The 23744-nt window shown below is 36.8% G+C and overlaps 2 protein-coding genes across 7 annotated transcripts in view; one reads left to right on the top strand and one right to left on the bottom strand.

The window, feature by feature from the left end:
- Positions 1–858: 858 nt before the first annotated feature.
- LOC148278678 (uncharacterized) lies at positions 859–8674 on the top strand. Of its 2 annotated transcripts, none has more exons than XM_088231023.1 (3): positions 859–1040; positions 2069–2332; positions 5012–8674. In XM_088231023.1, exons 2-3 carry the CDS (start codon positions 2086–2088, stop codon positions 6043–6045), a joined length of 1281 nt encoding a protein of 426 aa, XP_088087149.1. In that variant the 5' UTR covers positions 859–1040; positions 2069–2085; the 3' UTR covers positions 6046–8674. The 2 variants fall into 2 exon arrangements, with proteins under 2 accessions (XP_088087149.1, XP_088087148.1); XM_088231022.1 differs by having other exon boundaries at positions 894–1044.
- A 378-nt stretch (positions 8675–9052) lies between these two features.
- The window catches only part of LOC148278677 (uncharacterized), a 35820-nt gene continuing 21128 nt past the window's right edge, over positions 9053–23744 (bottom strand). Inside the window, exons 1-4 of one of the 5 annotated variants that reach the window (XM_088231017.1) lie at positions 18695–19637; positions 15058–15238; positions 11848–12090; positions 9053–9454 (exon numbers count right to left, since the gene is read on the bottom strand). In XM_088231017.1, the coding sequence (XP_088087143.1) occupies positions 9290–9454; positions 11848–12090; positions 15058–15238; positions 18695–19548 (1443 nt within the window). In that variant the 5' untranslated portion in view covers positions 19549–19637 and the 3' untranslated portion in view covers positions 9053–9289. Of the gene's footprint in view, positions 9455–11847; positions 12121–15057; positions 15239–18694; positions 19645–23744 lie in introns of those variants that run through there. The other 4 variants (XM_088231016.1, XM_088231020.1, XM_088231018.1 and 1 more) reach the window with 4 other exon arrangements.

Below are 23744 nucleotides of genomic sequence, written 5' to 3'. Positions count from 1 at the left end.
TTTCAGCTGGTATTAAATCGTACAGTTTTGGTACTACACTACCCATTGTTCTGTCACTATAATAGTTTTTCTGTCGTGGTACCATCAGCTGCTGCTACCCATTTTAGCTTGATCCTGGATCCCTGGCCATTGTGGTATTCCCGGTAACGAAAAAGTGGACGCGTTAGCAAAGGAGGCGGTCCACTCCGGGGATCCTGCCTATAGTAATTTACTACCACTAGGTGATCTCCTTGTTATGACGAAGGAGAAGCAACTTCGCACATGGCAAGAATATTGGGTAGCCTCTTCCCAAGCCAAGGGTAAACATCTTTTCCAACTGAAACCAAATGTAACAGAAAAGCCTTGGTTTTCCAAAGTGAATCTGAACAAGTTTGAGACATCCTCCATATGCAGAATGCGCATTGGGCACTGCTGCAATGGTTCTCACCTGTTCAGAATCCATGTCCGGGACTCTGCCATTTGCGAATGTCAGCTAGATGAGGAAGATTTAAACCATATTCTTTTTGGATGCCCCATAAATGATTGTTATCCTGATTTCCTATCCGACCTCTCTGATATTAATATCCCATTCCCTATTCATATTCTAACTCTCCTGTCCCCACCCAATAAACGTGTATTTAAAATCCTATGTAAATATCTAGTTGTAAATGGTGTAAAGCTGTAAATATGTTTTATTATTATATGTTTATATTATATTAAATACTAACTTGTACATATTATATTACTAACACATGTGTATATATATGTAAAAGAAAAAAAATACTCGACACTGGCCAGAACACCCGAGTTGAGATGTGAAAAGGCCATGAAAAAACGAAGAAGAAGAAGCTTGATCCAGTCTGGCAACCCTGGTTCTTCGTTATGTCTTATGTCATTACAGCTGTCAAAGGCAGGGAAATAAGTACAATTTGTAATTGTTCCTTTGATTTGATTGGATCAGGATATGTATTTTGTCTGTGATTGCATCTCACCTGGCAGGAATTGATCATATGAATTCTCGATATGAGACGCTTCCGGGCCACACAATTGGAGTTTTATTTGTAGGTAAAACTCTTTCATTATATAGTGTCGTTTGTTATCATCCGGAATATATTTTTGTGAGAAGTGCTTGTTATCGCCGGGTGACGGCGGTGATCTCAATGTCATATACTGTTTAGGGAAGTACTAATACTGGATGATACTGGCTAGGAGCCGAGATATTTTTTTTTATTGCTTAGTTCTTGGCATGAACACTTGACAAACTTACTACTACGCTCTATTTTTTATTAATTTTTTGATATCATTCTAACTTTGCTAGAATTCCACTCGTCCATGCGCTTTGTAGCTGCACGATGATTGGTTATCTGGCTTTCATATACAAACTTAAAAATACCTAAATTTTATAAATGGGGTCTAGAATTCCAATCGTCTATGCGCTTAGTAGCTGCAAGACGTGTACTCCTTACGTGTACATCTTACTCCTTTTTATTATTCATATTATTTTTTTATTTTTTTTAGTATCATTAATACACTAAATTTATTTGTCAATTTTTAAAATGTGTAAATGAGGGCTAAATTTCTAACTGTCTATGCGCTCTGTAGCTGCAAGACGTCCTGTAATCTAGCTCCTATCTGTTATAATTTTTTATTGATCTTAATTGAAAACGAGGAACTAGAATCCCAACCGTCCATGCGCTCTGTAGCTGCAAGACGTACTGGGATATTTATTAATTGTACAGCGCCCTTGAGGTGATTTTCACAAAAATGGTGCCATATAAATTATCCAACCATATATATATATATTATCTCCAGACATAGATCAGAAGCACACACAGCGTTGATGTGAATGTGATACTGGATGGTATGTACTCGCACATCTGGCCGGGAGCCGAGATATTACCCCCGGGTATACACTTAGATCATAGACCATGACAATGCAGGTAATGCTCGGTAACATTTCAACTCTACACACAGTAACAATTAACATTAAACACAGGATTATACAACTTACAAGAGATCGGTTGACTCTTAAAAAGCTTATTTGTGTTACTCTTGTTAGGTATAATATAAACAATTTGTGCGATTTTAGGATATTTACGATTTAAAATGGAAATCGCTTCAGTGGATATTAAGCCTGAACCGGGGACTGGCGATGTAGAAGGAGACATTCTCCGTACCGGGGAAGGGGCGCCACGTCCCGGTACAAGCCAGGAGGTGAAGGCTGAACCGGGGACCAGTTCCGCCCCGCCTAGGATAACCAGCGATACAATTATCTTCACGGAGATGGACTTCGACTATCCCGACGTTAAACAAGAATGTTGGGATTCCTCGCGTAGCAGGGAAATACCTTCAAGTGAGTGATACTTCCTTCCACGTTGTCTGCTCCGTCTGCGGACTGTGATGGATGATGGTACGCGGAGGACTCGCGCACAGTTGCACACACGAACTGATGGTTGTGATATTCATGCCATGTATCATAAATTAAATATAACGAAATACATTAATATAGGAATCAAACGAATAGAAATAACGCTGTCAATTATGACTGAAAATGAAATCTGAATGAAGTTAGTAAAATTAAATATTTAGGTGTTTTGATGAATTCGAAATTTACTTTTCGTCAATACCCTAAAATGGAAATAAAAGATTGAAAAAATATTTCAAATTTTGGGAAGAATTTCAAGATTTCGTGTTAAGGATTCTTGCGAAATTATTTACATCACAATTATTGTACCACGCATTGACCACTGTAGCATCTTATAATTTTTGTCAAATCAAGAAAATTCAAACAAACTTACTGGTTAGGCCGTTTGATAAGGTGTCACAGCATAAATAAATTCCTATACCTGTCTCCTTTTCTCTCGCCAACTTTAATCCTGTCCCTTTCATTTCGCTGTATGAAGTTCCAAAAACAATTTGATTTATTATTTTGTCACCTGGAGTCAGTGTTCGCTTAAAACTCGACTAGCATACACGTAAATCGCCAAATCGATTTCGGTATATCGCATCGCGTAAAAAGACAATATAATTAATAATAAACTTTAGCTAAATTTATGTGATGAAGAAGATACCATCAGTGCGGCGTTTTGCCGCTGTTTTATTTATTTGACACTTTGTATACATATACAATATATATACATATAAGGGCGGGCATATTGCCTTAAGGCAATTTCTTCCTACCTACCCAAACCGTTCAGTTTGAGAAAATTATAAATACATGGACATATTGAATCTTATAATTTTAAACAAAAATTAAAAACAAAGATTAACAAAATAAATTAAAAAATATATAACACTTTACTATGAAGAGAGGAGAGGGGATGGAAAGGAAAGAAGAAGGATAAAGAACAATTTAAATATTTAGATAGTGACATTTCAATCCTGACTTAAATGTAATTAAAGAAGGGGCGTCTCTAACATTAGTGGGTAGATTATTCCACAATCGAGCGGCTACTACTGTGAAAGAGGAGGCAAGAAAATTAGAGCTATGACAGGGTATTTAAAAGGTTCACTTGTTACTAGAGCGAAGAGATAGTCCGTGTAGTGAAAGAGGTTGGATGAGCTCTCCCAGATAAACAGGCGAAGTGGGAATTTTTAAAATATTGTGAAGAAGTGATAGAATGTGAATGTTTCTTCTATGCCTGATGCTGAGCCAGTGTAGTTGCGTGCGATACCCCATTTTTCCATGTTTTCCAGAGGAAGGAAAATCCACAAAGTTCAGTCCATCTCAATTTCCTTTCCTAATCCAATTTTGCGTGACAAAACAAAATTTATATGCGTAGGCACAGTAGTGTCGAGAACCAGCTTACGCGTCGCCACTAACCATATTTACAAAGCAAGGCTTTAAGATCTATTTGGAAAAAAGGCGGTACACAATTCGACGCTCAAAGTACAACACGATTATTTTTGTGTATAATATAATCAATTCTAAAGTAAACCCAGAGTTTTGGAAAACAAAATATGACTGAATTTTACATACTGAACTTTTCCGGTCAAAGGCATTAAACCACAAGTCTGGAAAAGGCGATTTTATTATTGCTAATGCGTTTTTACACATTCTGACAAAATTATTCAAGTTAGAAGACCTTTGTCGCTTAAATCGTTCTGCTAGAATGTGCATAAAACCTACACAATTGATTTAAATCACAATTTAAAATTTAAAGCCGATTTCTCCGGAATTGTGGTCTAGTGCCTTTGACCTGAACACGGTCGATATACATCCTTCGTAAAGGTTATTTTGGGCCCAAAATGGCACTAAACGTTGATATATTATGATGCAGTGTGGGTCAAGAAACAAAAGAAAATTTCAAAAAAAGAAAAAATCCTCGAGACTCGTAGCATTATTTATTCCCCCAGAGTACACTCGGGCGTGGCTGATTTTAAATAATATTCAGAGAGGTAATGGTATCTATGCAGGTCTACCAATGAACAAAATGACTCGCCTACAATCTGTATTGAATGCCGCAGCGAGACTTATTTTCGGAATCTCTAAGTTCAGTCATATCACTCCACTATTTCGGGAACTACACTGGCTACGTTTTCCACAGAGGGTCGAATACAAACTCTGTTGGCTTGTGTATAAGTCACTGCGCAACTCCGCTCCGGAATATCTAAGGGAACTCTGCATTCCAGATGAGCTAGCTGACAGGCGTCTCACGCTTAGATCAGCTACGTCTACGGCGAGAGGAAAAGTTATTATACCTCTACGCAAACAGCGCACTAAATTTAGTGAACGCGCATTTGCGGTCGCAGGCCCTACGGCGTGGAATGCTCTCCCAGCAGAGGTGCGAGGCTGTGGAAGTGAAGCGATGTTTCGGAAAAAACTAAAAACCCACTTGTTCTCTAAATCATTTGAATAAATCCGTAGCAAGTGACAGCAAAATAAATTATTTTAATTAAATTACAAATTTAACAATAAAATCACTATGTAAAGCGCCCTTGGGGTATTTTATTACGAAAATGGCGCTATATAAGTTATCCATAATAATAATAAAAAAAGAGATTTCATACATTGTTCTTGTTTTCGTTTCAGGTTTACAGGCAACCCAGAAATATTTCGCCTGCTCAGAGTGCCAATATAAATATTCAAATAAGAGTATTTTGATACAGCATATGTTTTCTCACACCGGTGAGAAACCATTATCATGCCCCGAGTGCCAATTCCAATGTTCTCAAAAAGGAGTTTTAAAACGACACTTGTTGGCTCATACTGGCGAGAAACCATTATCTTGCTCAGAGTGCCAATTTAAATGTTCACGAAAAGACAGTTTGAAATCACACGCGTTGACTCATACGGGCGAGAAACCATTTTCATGCTCGGAGTGCCAATATACGTCCTTTCGTAAAACCTATTTAAACGCACACATGTTGGCTCATTCCGGCGAGAAACCATTCTCATGCTCGGAGTGCCAAATAAAATTTTCTCATAGAGGCGATTTAAAACGACACACGTTGACTCACACTGGCGAGAAACCTTTCTCGTGCTCAGAGTGCCTATTTAAATTTTCTCAAAAAAGGGACTTAAAACGACACATGTTGACGCATACTGGCGAGAAACCATTCTCATGCTCAGAGTGCCAATTTAAATGTTCTCGAAAAGAAGTTTTAAAACGACACATGTTGGTTCATACTGGCGAGAAACCATTCTCATGTTCAGAATGTCAATTTAAATGTTTGCGAAAAGACAGTTTGAAATCACACTTGTTGACTCATACGGGCGAGAAACCATTTTCATGCTCGGAGTGCCAATATACGTCCTTTCGTAAAACCTATTTAAACGCACACATGTTGGCTCATTCCGGCGAGAAACCATTCTCATGCTCGGAGTGCCAAATAAAATTTTCTCATAGAGGCGATTTAAAACGACACACGTTGACTCACACTGGCGAGAAACCTTTCTCGTGCTCAGAGTGCCTATTTAAATTTTCTCAAAAAAGGGACTTAAAACGACACATGTTGACGCATACTGGCGAGAAACCATTCTCATGCTCAGAGTGCCAATTTAAATGTTCTCGAAAAGAATATTTAAAACCACATATGTTCACTCATACCGGCAGAAAATATTGAACAATTAAAATGTACTAAAAATGCAGTTTTAAAGTACACAATTTGACCCACAAACTGGTTTATCAGCAATAGTTTTCGAATATCTTCTGTAGGCAAACAGGAGACACAGTGGCTAGTATTGTTTTTGGCGTCTTGTAGCTCCTACATTATTGGCGATAAGATTGAATTTTTTTAACAAAGGACTCGTAAAGCCACTTGGCTGTTCAACTCTCGCTTCACGGCGAAGTGTAGCCAGTACACATTGCGTTTAATAACTTTAATATCTCCATAAATATAATAAATGAAGGGTTGAGATTTTCCCTATTCTTTCGTTATACATTTACGTATAGGTTTTTTTTATGAACGTTTCCCTTACTGTCCTAAATACGCCCGCGCGTTGCGGTGCTGAGTAGTCACTACACATTAAAAAATAAGAGATTTAAAAAGGGGAAAATGGAATATTAATAGGGAATGGCTTTAATAAACCATAATTTAATTCATGTTTTTTTTTTTAAATCTGACTGCTGAAAACATGAAAAAACCGTTGGGTATCGCTAACGACGACTTCAGATTTCCAGTCTACAAAAACGTAGAACTAATATTGACTCCATATATATGTTGGGCATACTAAATGGTATAATCGATGTGCCATCATCACTGGGACAAGTCAAATTCAATATTCCGACTCTTAGGTTGAGAAACAATGAAGTACTGTTCATCGATCAGCATAGAACAAGCTATGGCCTTAATTCTCTTGTCGTATTGTTAACTCGAGACAAGATCATCTGGACTTTTTTGGTTTGAGTTTACAGCGATTTAAACGAGCACTAAATAAATCGTCCAGATCTTGTCTCGATGTCCCTTATGTTTGTCAATGCTTTTTTTCTTTTTTTAAAAATGTTTTTAACTATTATTTTATTGTAATATTAAAATAAATAAATATGTAGAACATAATATACTTTTTTGTATTAAAGTTAATATGTGCAAGCCGTAACTCCCAATTAAAAAAACAGCTGTTATTTTTAATTAAATAGGTTTTATTTTATTTTATGTATGTATCTGTAGGGTTCATAGTTCATAATCGATGACACACACATGCTTCATCTGAAATAGTATGATGACCGAAGAAAGCAATGTCATCATTTTCTATAGAATCCAATACAGCATATAATGCAACTCTACATGAAATCGGGGGCATCGTTCTGCAGTACATTCACATCGTCCCTACCATGAAGAAATGAACTGCAAAGGAACGTGGCCTATAAAGAAACTACAGGGCGTGGCAACGCCAGTCAGTCAGTCACTCAGTTCCAGCCTCTTCAACTCCTCATCACCGTAATACTCGCCCGATGTAATTCATTATTTATTTGCCATGTAATAAATACGCATTAAACATCAACCTCGTGTCTTCCCCGTCAATCTCCAACTGGGGTAGGAACTCCAACGTATCTTTCGATTAATGGTGGGAATAAATTGGTTCATATTTATAATATAAAGGAACCAGGTGTTCCGTCCATAGATACTGTGAAATTTTAAAAATTATATGAATTTTACAAAAAAAACATAAATATGAAATAAAACCTTTAAACATGTATTCCTAAAATTTTCACTGAGAACGTTCGAGTGCACGCGATTCAAACAATATCTTCAGTATACATACCTAGCTACATATGCGTATTTCCCATACCAACGTACGTACTGAATATCTAGGTATCTTGTTCTTGATAGTATTTGTTGTATACGCGGGATGCTGCTTGTCTAGCTGCGTCTAGTTCCCATGGCATTTGTCCAAATTTTTGACTCGAGACTCGGAAAGATAAGAAGCATCCAACTTGTATAATGCAAAGAAAAAACGACTTAAATAATAATATTTTGAGTTTGTCCAAATTTTTGTAGACAAGGACTGGATTCAACTCCCTGGGAGCTGTTTATATTAACATATTGCAACAGAGAAGAAGAACATTTAAGAAAAGGTAATATAGAAGTCTAGGCATCTACAGGGCTTATGACCTGTCAATGGCTGGTTTAAGTGGCCACTTTACACACTGTGTAACATTCACCATTCTGCCTATATTTGAACATCTATATTCCTTCAATTCTTTCATCTGTTGATGTTTGTGAAGTTAAAGAGCTGAAACCTTTATTTATGCGGGTGAGATTCGTCTAATTGAATTATTTCACCTACATACTAGACTAGGCAACGCCTGAAAATGTTATTTTTTCAATTTCTATACTTCTTCATGGACCAGGTGGATTTATCAACAATATTTTGAGTTTGTCCAAATTTTTGTAGACAAGGACTAAATTCAACTCCCTGGGGAGCTGTTTATATTAACATATTACAACAGAGATGAAGAACATTTTAGAGAAGGTAATATAGAAGTCTATCCATCTACAGGGTTGATGACCTGTCAATGGCTGGTTTAAGTGGCCACTTTACACACTGTGTAACATTGACCATTCTGCCCATATTTGAACATCTATATTCCTTCAATTCTCGAGAGACTTCTATATTACCTTCTCTTAAATGTTCTTCATCTCTGTTGTAATATGTTAATATAAACAGCTCCCCAGGGAGTTGAATCCAGTCCTCGTCTACAAAAATTTGGACATACTCAAAATACTGTTGATAAATCCACCTGGTCCATGAAGAAGTATAGAAATTGAAAAAATAATATTTTCAAGCGTTGCCTAGTCTAGTATGTAGGTGAAATAATTCCATTAGACGAATCTCACCCGCATAAATAAAGGTTTCAGCTCTTTAACTTCACAAACATCAACAGATGAAAGAATAGAAGGAATATAGATGTTTAAATATAGGCAGAATGTTACACAGTGTGTAAAGTGGCCACTTAAACCAGCCATTGACAGGTCATAAGCCCTGTAGATGCCTAGACTTTAATAACGTTTACCATAAAGTTTGAAGTGGCGCATTATTGATGTATTTTGTTGATATTTCTTGATAAAACTCCATAGTTAATGATTATGATCAAATCATAAATGAACTTATCAATGAAACTTCTTGGTCAAGTTTTACTTTTTTTATTTTTTTTATCGGGTTGTGGTCCTGCGGCTAGTGCCTCGGACCCACGGACCGAAGGTCTGTCATTCTAATGGCCAAATCGTGGCGTTTTTATTAATTCTGGAAGTTTTTTGCCAGCTCGGTTCACTCTGTCAGTTTGTCTCCGGGAAATGGGCCAACTGTCACAACGCTGCGGGCTCTGCGTCCGCGTCGGGGCGTCGGGGCGTCGGGGCGTCGGCGCCGTCAGCCGTCCGGATGCACTTTCTTCTGATGCGCGCGCATTGTCTTGTAGCGCGAGTACTTGTTGCCGCACTTGTCGCAGCAGAACGGCCGCAGCCCGCGGTGGAAGCTGCTGACGTGCGACAGGAGCGTCTTCTTGGCCTTGTACCGCTTGCCGCACTCCTTGCACTGAAACCACAAACTCCTTTACAATCGACGATATTTTGAGTTTGTCCAAATTTTTGTAGACAAGGACTGTTCAGTTGTAATATGTTAATATAAACAGCCCCCCGGGGAGTTGAATCCAGTCCTTGTCTACAAAAATTTGGACAAACTCAAAATATTGTTTGCACTGAAAGAACTTTAAAACGTTAATTATTTATTTGTTTGACAGTAAAAATACTATATATTTTTATAAAATTGTGTCATTCATTCAATAAAATAATATTTGGAATTTTGATCTATGTATTGTATTATATTTTTTTATAAGAACCAACTCAAATATTCCTTTTCTTAAATGAATATTTGAGCAATATTTTGAGTTTGTTCAAATTTTTGTAGACAAGGACTGGATTCAACTCCCTGGGGAGCTGTTTATATTAACATATTACAACAGAGATGAAGAACATTTAAAAGAAGGTAATATAGAAGTCTATCTATCTACAGGGTTGATGACCTGTCCTTGCACTGAAACCACAAACTCCTTTATAATCAACAATATTTTGAGCTTGTCCAAATTTTTGTAGACAAGGACTGTTCAGTTGTAATATGTTAATATAAACAGCCCCCCGGGGAGTTGAATCCAGTCCTTGTCTACAAAAATTTGGACAAACTCAAAATATTGTTGATAAATCCACCTGGTCTGTTGATATTAACATATTACAACAGAGATGAAGAACATTTTAGAGAAGGTAATATAGAAGTCTATCCATCTACAGGGTTGATGACCTGTCAATGGCTGGTTCAAGTGGCCACTTTTCACACTGTGTAACATTGACCATTCTGCCCATATTTGAACATCTATATTCCTTCAATTCTTGAGAGACTTCTATATTACCTTCTCTTAAATGTTCTTCATCTCTGTTGTAATATGTTCATATAAACAGCTCCCCAGGGAGTTGAATCCAGTCCTTGTCTACAAAAATTTGGACAAACTCAAAATATTGTTGATAAATTACCTGGTCCATGAAGAAGTATAGAAATTGAAAAAATAACATTTTCAGGCGTTGCCTAGTCTAGTATGTAGGTGAAATAATTCAATCAGATGAATCTCACCCGCACAAATAAAGGTTTCAGCTCTTTAACTTCACAAACATCAACAGATGAAGGAATTGAAGGAATATAAATGTTCAAATACAGGCAGAATGGTGAATGTTACACGGTGTGTAAAGTGGCCACTAAAACCATCCATTGACAGGTCATAAGCCCTGTAGATGCCTAGACTTCTATATTACCTTTTCTTAAATGTTACTACTTAAATAAATGCCTTGCTTATCAAATGTAAGAAATTAAACATCGTTATTATACAAATATAAAGTATATATATATATATATGTGCCAAGAATACATGTTACTTAAACATAAATAATATAGTATAATATATAATAAAACAAATATAAATCAATGAAATACATAAAAATATGAATAATATGTGTACCAATTATATTATTTAGATATAATATCCATTACTTTAATGTATAATTCATTAAACAATAAATAAAAACTACCACTATGAATTCAGTCGATATTAGGTATTCAATTGAAATGTCAACTGGCCGAATTGTTCTAGTAATTAATAGTGCTAAAAACGGCCGCGTGGAGCGCTTTATGCCCTGCAATATGAAGCATGAAAGTAATTATAGTCTTATGTCAAAAGTACCGTCTCAAAGAAAAATAGTCCTTAAGAAACAATGTTTGAAATACTGTTTTCCAAATCAAAAATCTTCAAATAATTTGTGTAATCTGCAAGTTTAATCTAGGAGAAAAAACCCGCACTGGGGTTAAGACATTCAAAATGTAGTATACTTATTTGTATGAAAAAATAAGCTGGAATAATCGGCTAGTTTCTTGGCTCAATATTAATATTAGGATGAAAATACAAACGGTGGAAACGATTTAAAATAAATGTTAATTATTTATTTGTTTTTCTGTAAATAAAGTTACAATAAAACATTATTATGATTAGTCAAATGTAATGGTAAGCTGCGCATAATCACTTCTATACACGGTTCGCCCCTGGGATTTGGTCTGTCTCACTGTGCTGTGTAGAGGCGTGGACTCTTAAAGTAAATATTATAAGCCGCCTTGAAGCATTTGAAATGTGGCTCTACCGTAGAATGTTAAAGAATATCTTGGACCGATATGATAACCAACAATGAAGTATTATGTAGAGCCAATACCATTAGAGAACCATTCACCACTGTTAAGCTCCGTGAGATTTCATATTTTGGCCATGTTTTGAGAGGTGATAAAAAATAAACATTAGTTTTAAAATGGCATCAAAATTTCCTCATTTGCAGACTACAGCTTTGACTGTGGAGTACTGCGGACCCCGAATCACTTCTACATGAGTTTTGGCTTACTTGATGCTTGCGCACGCCGGTGTGCTTGACGATGTGCTTGTTGAGGTTGCCGATGTTCACGGCCCGGTAGGCGCAGTGCTCGCAGGCGTACGGCCGCTCGCCGCTGTGCTTCCTCCGGTGCGTGACCAGCGACTGCGGCAGGTTGGTCCGGTACGGGCACAGCTCGCACGCGTGCACGCGCTCGCCGTGCGTGCGCATGTGCGAGTACATCGAGTACTCGCTCTTCACCGTCTTGTCGCACAGCTGCGGGCAGAGAGGCGTTATTCGGCTCCACTACAAGTTGAGTCGATGAGCAAACAGATTGGTGATATTTGATTACGAGCCTTCGAAATGGAATGTCTAGTCTAGTCTTAATATTTATAATTTATTATTTTTTATATATTTCGTTATCAAAAAAGACTTGATTTACTTGTATTTAATTTTTTAAAACATTTATTTTATTGATATTTTTAGGATTTTTAAAAAATATTTTACGTAAACATTATTATATTGTGATACCAAAATGTTTAAAGAGAGAAATCCCTTCAAAAAACTGCTTTTGCAGTTTGGTGGGAATTAAAAAGAATGCTTATGTGAAGAAAAAAAATTAAAAAATAATAATAATAATAACAACGTTTGTTTTATACACTTCTTCATGATCGGGATGGGGTTCTGGCAAAAAAAGAGAGATCAATTAGAGTTTCATAACGAAAAAAATAAGGAACTTGTGTGAAATTCTTCAGCCTAGCGCCATATAATACGCGAGCGAGATAGGATCCGCCATGTAATACGTCTAGAAGGCCTCCTGTGAGAGGGGATGACCGAGGGGACAAATTCTAGGGGACGCCCACGCCGAGAGTACCCGGAGGACCTATTAGAGGACGTGCGCTGCTCATCATATGCTGACTTCAAAAGAGCCGCACAAGACGGAGGAATGGAGGAGAAGAATGAATGTAATTGCTGCCAGCAGATCCCAGGATTGAGACCCGAGAAGAAGCGCCATATTTAAAATCAATATTAGACTCTTTTATTTATATCCCTACAGAGATGAGGTAGAATTTTTTCAAATTCAGGATTATGGATATTCTTAACTTCAATATCAATATATAGATGGCGCTCCAACTCGCTTGTGAATGGTTTCTCGTTTAGTAACATATATACAAAAATCAAAAATGTTACCTGTGTGGATATTCGCTAATAAGCGGAATGGGGAATGTTGTAGTACCTACTTAAAGTGGCCACTTAACCCAGTCAATGACAGGTCATAAGCCCTGTAAACGCTCGAATATCCATAATCCTGAATTTGAAAAAATTCTACCTCATCTCTGTAGGGATATAAATAAAAATATATACCTACTCCCCCTTGGGAGAAATCCATATTTGTGTATGTACAAATACACGTACCAAAATAATGTTGTCAATATTAGACACCCACCAATTTTTAGAACACTTAACTATATGGCCGAGTTTCTCCAAAATGTATTAATAATCAAAACTACAAAACACAAAAGAATCCATCACGTCGTTTCTCCGTAAGGGTGAGCAGAGAGGATAGAACGCCACATCACTCTATCATTGCATACATTCGTGCATCTGCTCGTGCAAGCACGCCGATTATTCCATCTTTTGGCACGCGAGTATTTGATGGTTTCGATCGTGCCGTGTCTTTCTCGGTCTTCCTCTTTCTCTGCATCCATCAAAATTTGCATAGCCGTTGTTTCGCTGTCCATTCCTCCTTTCTTGATTTTGTCCATAATGCTTGTCTCAGCCTTACATAATGTACGGATCTCTACATTTGTGCATCCATCGTACGTAGTTTTACCACATATTCGCCTGAGAGATCGCATTTTGGCTTAAAAACTTTCCTCATATCAACATATTTACTTCAGATACTATTTTTTCTCAATTTAGGAGATTAATTTGCGAATCAAAGGATGTTTACTGTTGATAATGACAGTTAATTACAGGCAATATGTCGGGGCCGCACTAGGCATCCATATAAAGTTTGAGTCTTTATCGAGTAGAGATCGATTCAAATTTTACTCGAAAATAGCAACGTTAACCTTGAAATCGCATCTAAAATGATGTGTCCAAATTTCGGGCCGCTACGACTCGGCGTCTCGGAGATGTGACAGACAAACAAACAAACTCAGCACGGGACATTGGTTCCACGGAGTTGGGATTTATGTCTCAATAAATGTAACATAAGTGTATTGTAAATAAAATGAATAAATAAATAAACACACACATGTATTTTCAGTTTTATAAAATAAATATAGGCGAATTATAGAAAAATACATTTAAAAATACACAGGTACATATTTAACAGTATTTACAATGCAAATTAATATCCATTTGGCAATTCTCAAGCTGAGTACGGTCCATTGATTGTAGTAAATGGAGATAGTTTGAAACAGGTCGAAGAATTTGTATATCTGGGTAGTATGTTTACTAGAGATGGAAATATGGACAAGGATATTGAAAGGAGGGTTAGTGCCGGTAACAGAGTTAATGGTGCCTTAAAGTCTGTCGTAGCAAATAAGTGTCTATCGCAAGAGGCTAAATTAGCAGTTCATAATGGAGTTCTGGTACCGACCCTAATGTATGGAAGCGAAGCATGGAGTTGGAAAAAAAGGGACGAAAGAAGACTGAATGCTGTTGAAATGCGATCCCTCAGGCGAATGTGCGGAAAAACAATGTATGATAGGTGCCCTAATGTCGAAATTAGAGCAGAATGCAAGCCTGAGTTAAGCATTATCGACAAAATTAAGAAAGGTCTTTTGCGATGGTTCGGTCATGTGGAGCGAATGAATGATGAAAGAACGGCTAAAAAGATTTATGATGCGAATGTGTCCGGTTGTAGAAGTCGAGGAAGGCCGAGAAAGACATGGCATGATCAAGTACAACAAATTCTTGAAAGTGGTCATGTGAAAAGTCGGAATAATCGACGTGCGTGCATGAGAAGATGTATGAATGTAAAGGAAGCAAGGAAGTGTGCCAGAGTGGTGTGGCGTTCTATCCTCTCTGCCTACCCCTCTGGGGAAATGGCGTGATGGTTAGTTAGTTAGTTAGTACGGTCCATTGTTTTTGCTGCGAACTGTAGCTAACTTAATACCCAATAGTCATAGAATGGTTTTCCTACGTTTGGGCCCTCTATAGCTTGGCGCATTATTACTCTGAGCTTATGAACAGATAAAAAAATATTCCAAAAAGAAAATAAATTCAGCCTACCGGGCACGAAATACCCTCGGCCTGGTTGTGGTTCAGCCGGATGTGGATGTACAGGGCGCCCCTCTTGCCGAGAGTCTTGCGGCATATGGGGCACGTGAACGCCGGCCCGGGGCCCGCGCGGCTGTGCGCCAGCCGGTGCGCCAGCAGCGCCCGGCGGCTCCGCACCTCCGAGGGGCATTCTCTGCAAGCAAACGGGGAGTGGGTTCGTAGCGTTTCGTGCCCCCGTTCCAAAGCAGCTTTGAAAGAGGACGGTCAGTTCGATCAGAGGACGATTCTCAACATTCATCATTCGATGGACTTCCCCACAATTATAGTCCTTAAAACATAGCGTGATTAGAGTGACAGTTGTCAGCAAAAGTGAGGACATGACTTTGTAGTAACGTCTGAGAAGTGATTTATTTATTTTTATTTTAATATATAACAACAGAGATGAAGAACATTTAAGAGAAGGTAATATAGAAGTCTATCCTTCTACAGGGTTGATGACCTGTCATTGGCTGGTTTAAGTGGCCACTTTACACACTGTGTAACATTGACCATTCTGCCCATATTTGAACATCTATATTCCTTCAATTCTTTCATCTGTTGACAGTTGTGAAGTTAAAGAGCTGAAACCCTTATTTATGCGGGTGAGATTCATCTAATTGAATTATTTCACCTACATACTAGACTAGGCAACGCCTGAAAATGTTATTTTTTCAATTTCTATACTTCTTCATGGACCAGGTGGATTTATCAACAATATTTTGAGTTTGTCCAAATTTTTGTAGACAAGGACTAAATTCAACTCCCTGGGGAGCTGTTTATATTAACATATTACAACAGAGATGAAGAACATTTTAGAGAAGGTAATATAGAAGTCTATCCATCTACAGGGTTGATGACCTGTCAATGGCTGGTTTAAGTGGCCACTTTACACACTGTGTAACATTGACCTTTCTGCCCATATTTGAACATCTATATTCCTTCAATTCTTTCATCTGTTGACAGTTGTGAAGTTAAAGAGCTGAAACCTTTATTTATGCGGGTGAGATTCGTCTAATTGAATTATTTCACCTACATACTAGACTAGGCAACGCCTGAAAATGTTATTTTTTCAATTTCTATACTTCTTCAGGGACCAGGTGGATTTATCAACAATATTTCATATTAATATCAATAACATATCTGTTAATATATATGTTAATATTAACAGCTCCCCAGGGAGTTGAATCCAGTACTTGTCCACAAAAATTTGGACAAACTCAAAATATTTTTTTTATTTTATTTGGAAAATCAACAGTTCTACATATATATTTATAGTAAACAAACAGATATAGTGTATAAACTCAGAACTAATAACAGATTTCCACATAGTATACAAAGTTAGTAAAGAGAATATATTACATATCAAATAAATACATATAAGTTTATACATATAAAAATGTTATTTTCATGTACTCGTAAATATTTTTCAATATACAAAGAATTTTTTAAATATTTTTTTAAGAACAGTAAGTTATTGTAAATTGGGCGGGATCAGGACGAGGATGCTTGAAGAGAGGATAAAGAGGGGAAGGGAGATGTACATATTTATTATTATAATGTCTACTTAGTTACTTATAATATGACAGAGTTATGTTTGCGTAATCTATGTCTTTAAATTTTGTATTGTACACTGAAAAAGTCCTATGAAAAAAGGCATTTTTAACATACGATGTTTTGTTAATATAAATAAAACACGAGTGATACTTTAATCCACAAATTTGGAATATCCAGTGACCGGTTTCATCGCTTTCGCGACATCTTCGAGACTGGTATCTTTATTAAAGAGTTAAATGTATTTATACAAAACAGAGGTAAGGATAGACAATTCAAAGTTATGTGTAAGTAAATTAAATAAAGTTACACAATATTATTTTTGGTATGTGTATATATATTTACATATTTATACACACACAATTCTGGGTTTTATCCCAAGGGGGAGTAGGTATATTATTATTTATATCACTACAGAGATGGGTAGAATTTTTGTTTCAAGATTATGGATACTCGAGCGTTTACAGGGCTTATGACCTGTCATAGGTTGGTCAAGTGGCCACTTTTATGTAGAATTCTACAACATTCCCCATTCCGCTTATTAGCGAATATCCATATCGGTGACATTTTTTTTTTTTTTTGGTTTTTTGTTTTTTCCTTGTTTCATGACATATATACTAAAACCAAAAATGTCACCGATATGGATATTCGCTAATAAGCGGAATGGGGAATGTTGTAGAATTCTACATAAAAGTGGCCACTTGAACCCAACCTATGACAGGTCATAAGCCCTGTAAACGCTCGAATATCCATAATCTTGAAACAAAAATTCTACCCATCTCTGTAGTGATATAAATAATAAATAAAGTTATTTTTATCTTAAGGATCATTATCAAAAAATTTTTCTTTGGGTTAACTAATGAATTGATATAATGCTATTTTAATGAGTTCAAGTATTTGATTTTATTTTTAGCGTCCCATCCTTCGTGAGTGTGGTTTTGTAAATGATGATTTCTGAGAAGATGTCGCGAAAGCGATGAAACCGGTCACTGGATATTCCAAATTTGTGGATTAAAGTATCACTCGTGTTTTATTTATATAATAAATTACAAAGAATTTTCACTTACAAACTTAAATGTTTTAGATACGATGTTTTACTAATTGGTACATGAAACAGGTGGTGCCGTCTACAAATCCTGGCTGGCACATGTATTGTTATTAAACTATACATGTGCCAGCCAGGATTATATTGACACACGAAAAATCATTTGTCTCTGGCGTGTTAATTTATATTTTTAATACAATCGACTTCGAGTTAAACCATGCCAATCCAACTTCATCCCACACGGTTTAGTCGCGAAGAGATCTACGAAAAGCCGGAAGATCTATCCCAAAGAATTCCAAGTCGTGTGATGAATTGACTAATCTACACATTCTGGACATTGGGGCATAAAAACCAAAGTTGCTCTTAGAAGATTTTATAAATAGCAGATTTAGATTTCTGGTGCCACGGTTGGGAACACGAAAAGAAATAGATTGCAACAGAGGTGGGACATCACTTAAAGCATTAAGTATTTTGAAAATGCATATAAGGTCCATTTCAGTTCTACGTCTCTCCAATGGAGACAGATTAAGAGATTGCTCTATTTCAAAATAGGAATAATGACCCCTTTGCAATCCGAGCAACCATACCACATTTCTTAGAAGATGATGTTGGACAGACTCGATGTGGTCGATATGAGTCCTGTAGAATGGAGTCCGAATAGGAGAAGCGTATTCTAGATGGGGTGGAACTAGTGAGCAATAAAGAGTTTTGATGGTATTAATATTTATGAAGTCCGTCGTCATTCTATTGATCAGTTTGAGAGATTAGTTTACAATATTATCAATGTGTTCACGATAGGAGAGCTGACTGTCTAAAGTAATGCCGAGATCCTCTATTGACGAAACCATTGAAAGGGAAGTATTTTTTAGTTTGTAGTTGAATTGTATGGGTTTTTTTCGTCGCGAGTGAGAAGATGTGTGAATGTAGAGGAAGCGAGGTCGAGGAATGATGTGGCGTTCTATCCTTTCTGCCTACAGCGGGAGCGATAAATTATTAATAATATAAATCTCTTACCGGCATTTATACAATCCAGACGCCATTTTGGGGCAGTGGTTTTTTTCATGGTCGAATCTAGATTTTTTGTCGCCGAACGATTCGCCGCAGCCGTAACATTTATAAAGGCCGTCGTGCGGTTTGCCGTGCGACGCAATGTGGGTCTGCAAACTCGGCAAATCCAAATAACTCATATCGCACAAAAGGCAGTTGAAAAATGTTAAATCACTGCTCGTTTTAACATCTCGTCCGGTCAAATCGCCGTCAGCTTTAATATCTCGTCCGGTCAAATCGCCACCAGCTTTAATATCCCGTCCGGTCAAATCACCCTCAGCTTTAATATCTCGCCCGGTCAAATCAGCCTCAGCTTTAATATCTCGCCCGGTCAAATCGCCCTCAGCTTTAATATCTCGCCCGGTCAAATCAGCCTCAGATTTAATATCTCGCCCGGTCAATTCACCCCGATTTTCTTTTGTTTCCAATTTTAATTTCAGAACGCTGAGTGGGACATCTTCCGAGACGTCTTCGTTTTTAACCGCGTCGGTTTCAAATTCAAATTCGTCGCTATGGCAGTCCGAGTATTTTTCTTGTCGCCGCTTATTTTGGAGAGCCGCTCTCAATCTGGCGTCCGACGCTTCGCTTATTAGTCTGAAGTGCGAAGCGACGTCGAGCGCTCTCGAGCAAGCTCGGCAAATTTTGTCCGGCAGGCCATCGCGGAGCCTCGGCTTGATCTTCGAGCACTGGCGAATCTTATTTTTAAATTGGAAAATTGAGCTCAGACGCGACCGCGATAGACAAATGCGGCACACTTTGTCGAAATCCGAAAATATGGGACATTCCTGACATGATGTCGTTAGAAAATCAGACTCCGTCATGTTAACAAAACTTAAATAACCAGACCCCTTTTAACAGTAAATATTTATCGCAAGTTTGACACACGTTTGACAACTCGCAAGAAAACACCACAGATTAAATTTATGTAAACTAGAAACACACAAATGTCTTCTTCTTTTTAGTTTTTTATTCTTCTTCTTCTTCAATCTAGTTTTTTATTGGCTTTTCCACCTCCCATCGGGGTGTTCTAGCCAGTTAGTGTGTTAACTAACTAACTAACCATCACGCCATTTCCCCGAAAGGGTAGGCAGAGAGGATAGAACGCCACACCACTCTGTCCTGGCACACTTCCTTTGCTTCCTTCACATTCATACATCTTATCATGCACGCACGTCGATTATTCCGACTTTTCACATGACCACTTTCAAGAATTTGTTGTACTTGATCATGCCATGTCTTTCTCGGCCTTCCTCGACTTCTACAACCGGACACATTCGCATCATAAATCTTTTTAGCCGTTCTTTCATCATTCATTCGCTCCACATGACCGAACCATCGCAAAAGACCTTTCTTAATTTTGTCGATAATGCTTAACTCAGCCTTGCATTCTGCTCTAATTTCGACATTAGGGCACCTATCATACATTGTTTTTCCGCACATTCGCCTGAGGGATCGCATTTCAACAGCATTCAGTCTACTTTCGTCCCTTTTTTTCCAACTCCATGCTTCGCTTCCATACATTAGGGTTGGTACCAGAACTCCATTATGAACTGCTAATTTAGCCTCTTGCGATAGACACTTATTTGCTACGACAGACTTTAAGGCACCATTAACTCTGTTACCGGCACTAACTCTCCTTTCAATATCCTTGTCCATATATCCTTCTCTAGTAAACATACTACCCAGATATACAAATTCTTCGACCTGTTTCAAACTATCTCCATTTACTACAATCTTACATTCAGTCATAGTTACATTTCTTTCAAAGACCACAGTATACATATATGGAGTTTGCATTCGTTGTGTGGAGCCATAGAACTAAGAATAGTTCAGAAACCGCGCACACACATCAAACAAAAGACGATTAAACTACTCATAAATGAGTAGGTTTACGTTTTGACCCATTAGTTTCTTTGTAGACGTGGCTCAGTACGCAACTCCTGATTTGAATTCAACCATGCCGTGTTGTGTCCTTTAAGGTATAAAAATACTGCTAGGATCTTAAAGAAACCGGATGGGATCACATTTCATGTGTAATTAGCAAATGAATGTGTAAGTAGCAAATATGTTACTTAAAAATTTAATTATTTTTCCATCTGTCAGATTGTCGAAGAAAAAAAATTGACATTTCGTTAGTGTTGCCAGGTTAGTAATTTTTTTTACCCTACTTTGCTCATCTAATGAGAGAACTAATGAAAAATGAACCTCGGATTAAACAACACTGTGGGGAACATTTGACCGACATTACCTTTAAAACATCGAATATTATTTAACATGATATAAAAATATCCGTTTTATGTAAAATAAAATTTGTTTTATATTTTATGTTTTACAGTTCATTAATTAAATTACTCTTATTAAATGACCCTTTACTTATCTACTCTGTTGTGTCAATCAATGTTTCCGCCTGTGCAATAAAATTTTAGAGAAATTAACAAATTGCTTTTTTTTTTAAATACAATTATTTTACATTTGTGTGATGATTATATTTTTTTGTGGAGAGAACTAATGAAAATTGGACCTCTCGGATTAAACAACGCCGTGGTGGACATTTGACCAACATTGTTTTAAAACATCAAATATTATTTAACATGACATAAAATTGACCGTTTTATGTAAAATAAAATTAGTATTATTTTTTAAATTCAAAGTTCATTAATTAAATTACTCTTGTTAAATGACTCTTTACTTATCTACTGTGTTGTGTCAATCAATGTTTCCGCGTGTGCAATAAAACTTTAGAGAAATGAACAAATTGCTTTTTTAAATACAAATACCTTACATTTGTGTAATGATTAAATTTTTCAAATGAGAGAACTAATAAAAATTGGACTCATGGATAGAACAATGCCGTGGTGGACATTTGACCGACATTGTCTTTAAAACATCATTTAAAATAACATAAAATTCTCAAACAGATTGACAGCCCCTCCGATTGTTAACTGTTACAATCTGACTTATTGTCTTTTAGCACCTGGGGCTCATCCAATAATCTACATCTCAACTTAAGAAAGTGCAAGGTTATGAGATTTTTTCGTCTGGAAAAGCCAATCATATACGACTACTCACTGAATGATGAAATATTATCATCTGTGTCTGGTATACGAGATTTGGGTATTATACTTCACACTAAACTTTCTTTTAAAAATCATATTGAACATGTTATCAATAAATCCTTAAAACTCCTTGGATTTATTGACAGAAGCACAGCTGACATCAAAAATATCAATACCCTTAAAGCTCTCTTCTGTTCCCTAGTTCGCCCGCACCTAGAGTATTCCTCTGTCATCTGGTCTCCGTATTATGATGTTCGCATCAAGAATATTGAATCAGTTCAACGTCGATTTCGTAGAAAGATAGGCTGGAGGTTGGGCTTATCCAGAGACCAATATACGTATAATGAGTTAGAAACTACTTTGAATATATCTTCTCTTCGAGACCGTCGAAATAAATCCGACCTTATAGTCCTATTTAAAATTCTCAACTCACTCTTTGATGCGCCTGAACTACTGAGCTTAGTAAAATTAAATATCCCAACTAGAAACCTCAGACAAAACTGGCTCTTTCATACCGATAACCATAGAACTAACTATGGTTTTCATTCCCCTATGCCCAGAATTCTCCGGTCTGCCAACAAACATACCAGTCTTGATTTCTTTGATAACAAGTTGTCTTCTTTCAAACGATCACTGAATCAAATTCAATTATAAACACCTCTCTCCCGCTTCCACTCCCGCAAAGTCTACTATAAACCATTGAGTCTTTCTAATTTTGTTATAATAATTTTCTATGTATAAATGTGTCCATAGAAATGCCCATTGGGCGTATATATAAATAAATAAAATAAACATTTAAAAGTAGCTGGTTTTTTGGACACAGTCCGATGTATTCAAATATAATTCTACGATTCTTCTGGACGATTCTTAATTCTATGCATTGTGCATACTTGAATCTTACAAAAGCGAAGCGTCGCCAGGTTTAGCTAGTGCGTAATAAAAAAATATTTCATCATAAAATATTTATTTCAATATATTAACAATATAAAGTTATAAAATTGATTACAGTAGTTAACAAATCTTATATTTGGCAGAAATGGGTGGATTGATCTATCCTGTTAGATGTTTCCAATGGTGATTGCTTGATTATCTTGTGTCTAACTACGCACAGTCAAACTTGGTCATAATGATCACAGACATATCAAGATCTCAGATGTAACGAGGAAACATTTGACATTTTAGTTTATAGTTTTCTCCACACTCCATTCACTTATATAATGCTACTTCTCGGACGTCGGGCAGAGAGTTTCAAATACTTAGGAGTATATCCAACAATGTTTTGAGTATGTCCAAATGCTTGCAGACAAATTTAAATATGAACAACTGCCTATGTAATACGGACCAAAATGGACACCAAGTCGTTGGAACAATAGGCATAATCCCCCAGTCTACACACGTGCGTTTCCAGAAATTCTCCAGCAGCCTAGTGGACCACATGGTGACGATATCTACCTACTGTCTACAAAAGATTCTCTTCGGACATCTATCTCCCTTTGTTAACCATGGAGTTGATACAGTGCTTTATTTATTTAGTTTTTTATTGCTTAGTTCTTGGCATGAACACTTGACAAACTTACTACTATGCTCTATTTTTTATAAATTTATTGATATCATTCTAACTTTGCTAGAATTCCACTCGTCCATGCGCTTTGTAGCTGCGCGATGATTGGTTATCTAGCTTTCATATACCAACTTAAAAATACCTCAATTTTATAAATGGGGTCTAGAATTCCAATCGTCTATGCGCTTAGTAGCTGCAAGACGTGTTGTAATCTTACTCCTTTTTATTATTCATATTATTTTTATTTTTTTTAGTATCATTAATACACTAAATTTATTTGTCAATTTTTAAAATGTTTAAAATGGGGGCTAAATTTCTAACTGTCTATGCGCTCTGTAGCTGCAAGACGTTCTGTAATCTAGCTCCTATCTGTTATAATTTTTTATTGATCTTAATTGAA

Source organism: Micrasema longulum, unplaced genomic scaffold (assembly GCF_059751315.1).
Source record: "Micrasema longulum isolate JH-2025_06_02 unplaced genomic scaffold, ASM5975131v1 h1tg000842l, whole genome shotgun sequence".
NCBI classification, from domain to species: domain Eukaryota; kingdom Metazoa; phylum Arthropoda; class Insecta; order Trichoptera; family Brachycentridae; genus Micrasema; species Micrasema longulum.
This window is presented reverse-complemented; position numbering and strand designations above follow the sequence as displayed.

Excerpts from the sequence above, each read along its gene's own strand:
- LOC148278678 (XM_088231022.1), top strand. The coding sequence starts at position 990 with ATGAATTCTCGATATGAGACGCTTCCGGGCCACACAATTGGAGTTTTA. Across the intron at positions 1,045-2,068 it reads AATTGGAGTTTTATTTGTAG|GATATTTACGATTTAAAATG; the intron begins GTAAAACTCTTT and ends GTGCGATTTTAG. Across the intron at positions 2,333-5,011 it reads TAGCAGGGAAATACCTTCAA|GTTTACAGGCAACCCAGAAA; the intron begins GTGAGTGATACT and ends TTTTCGTTTCAG.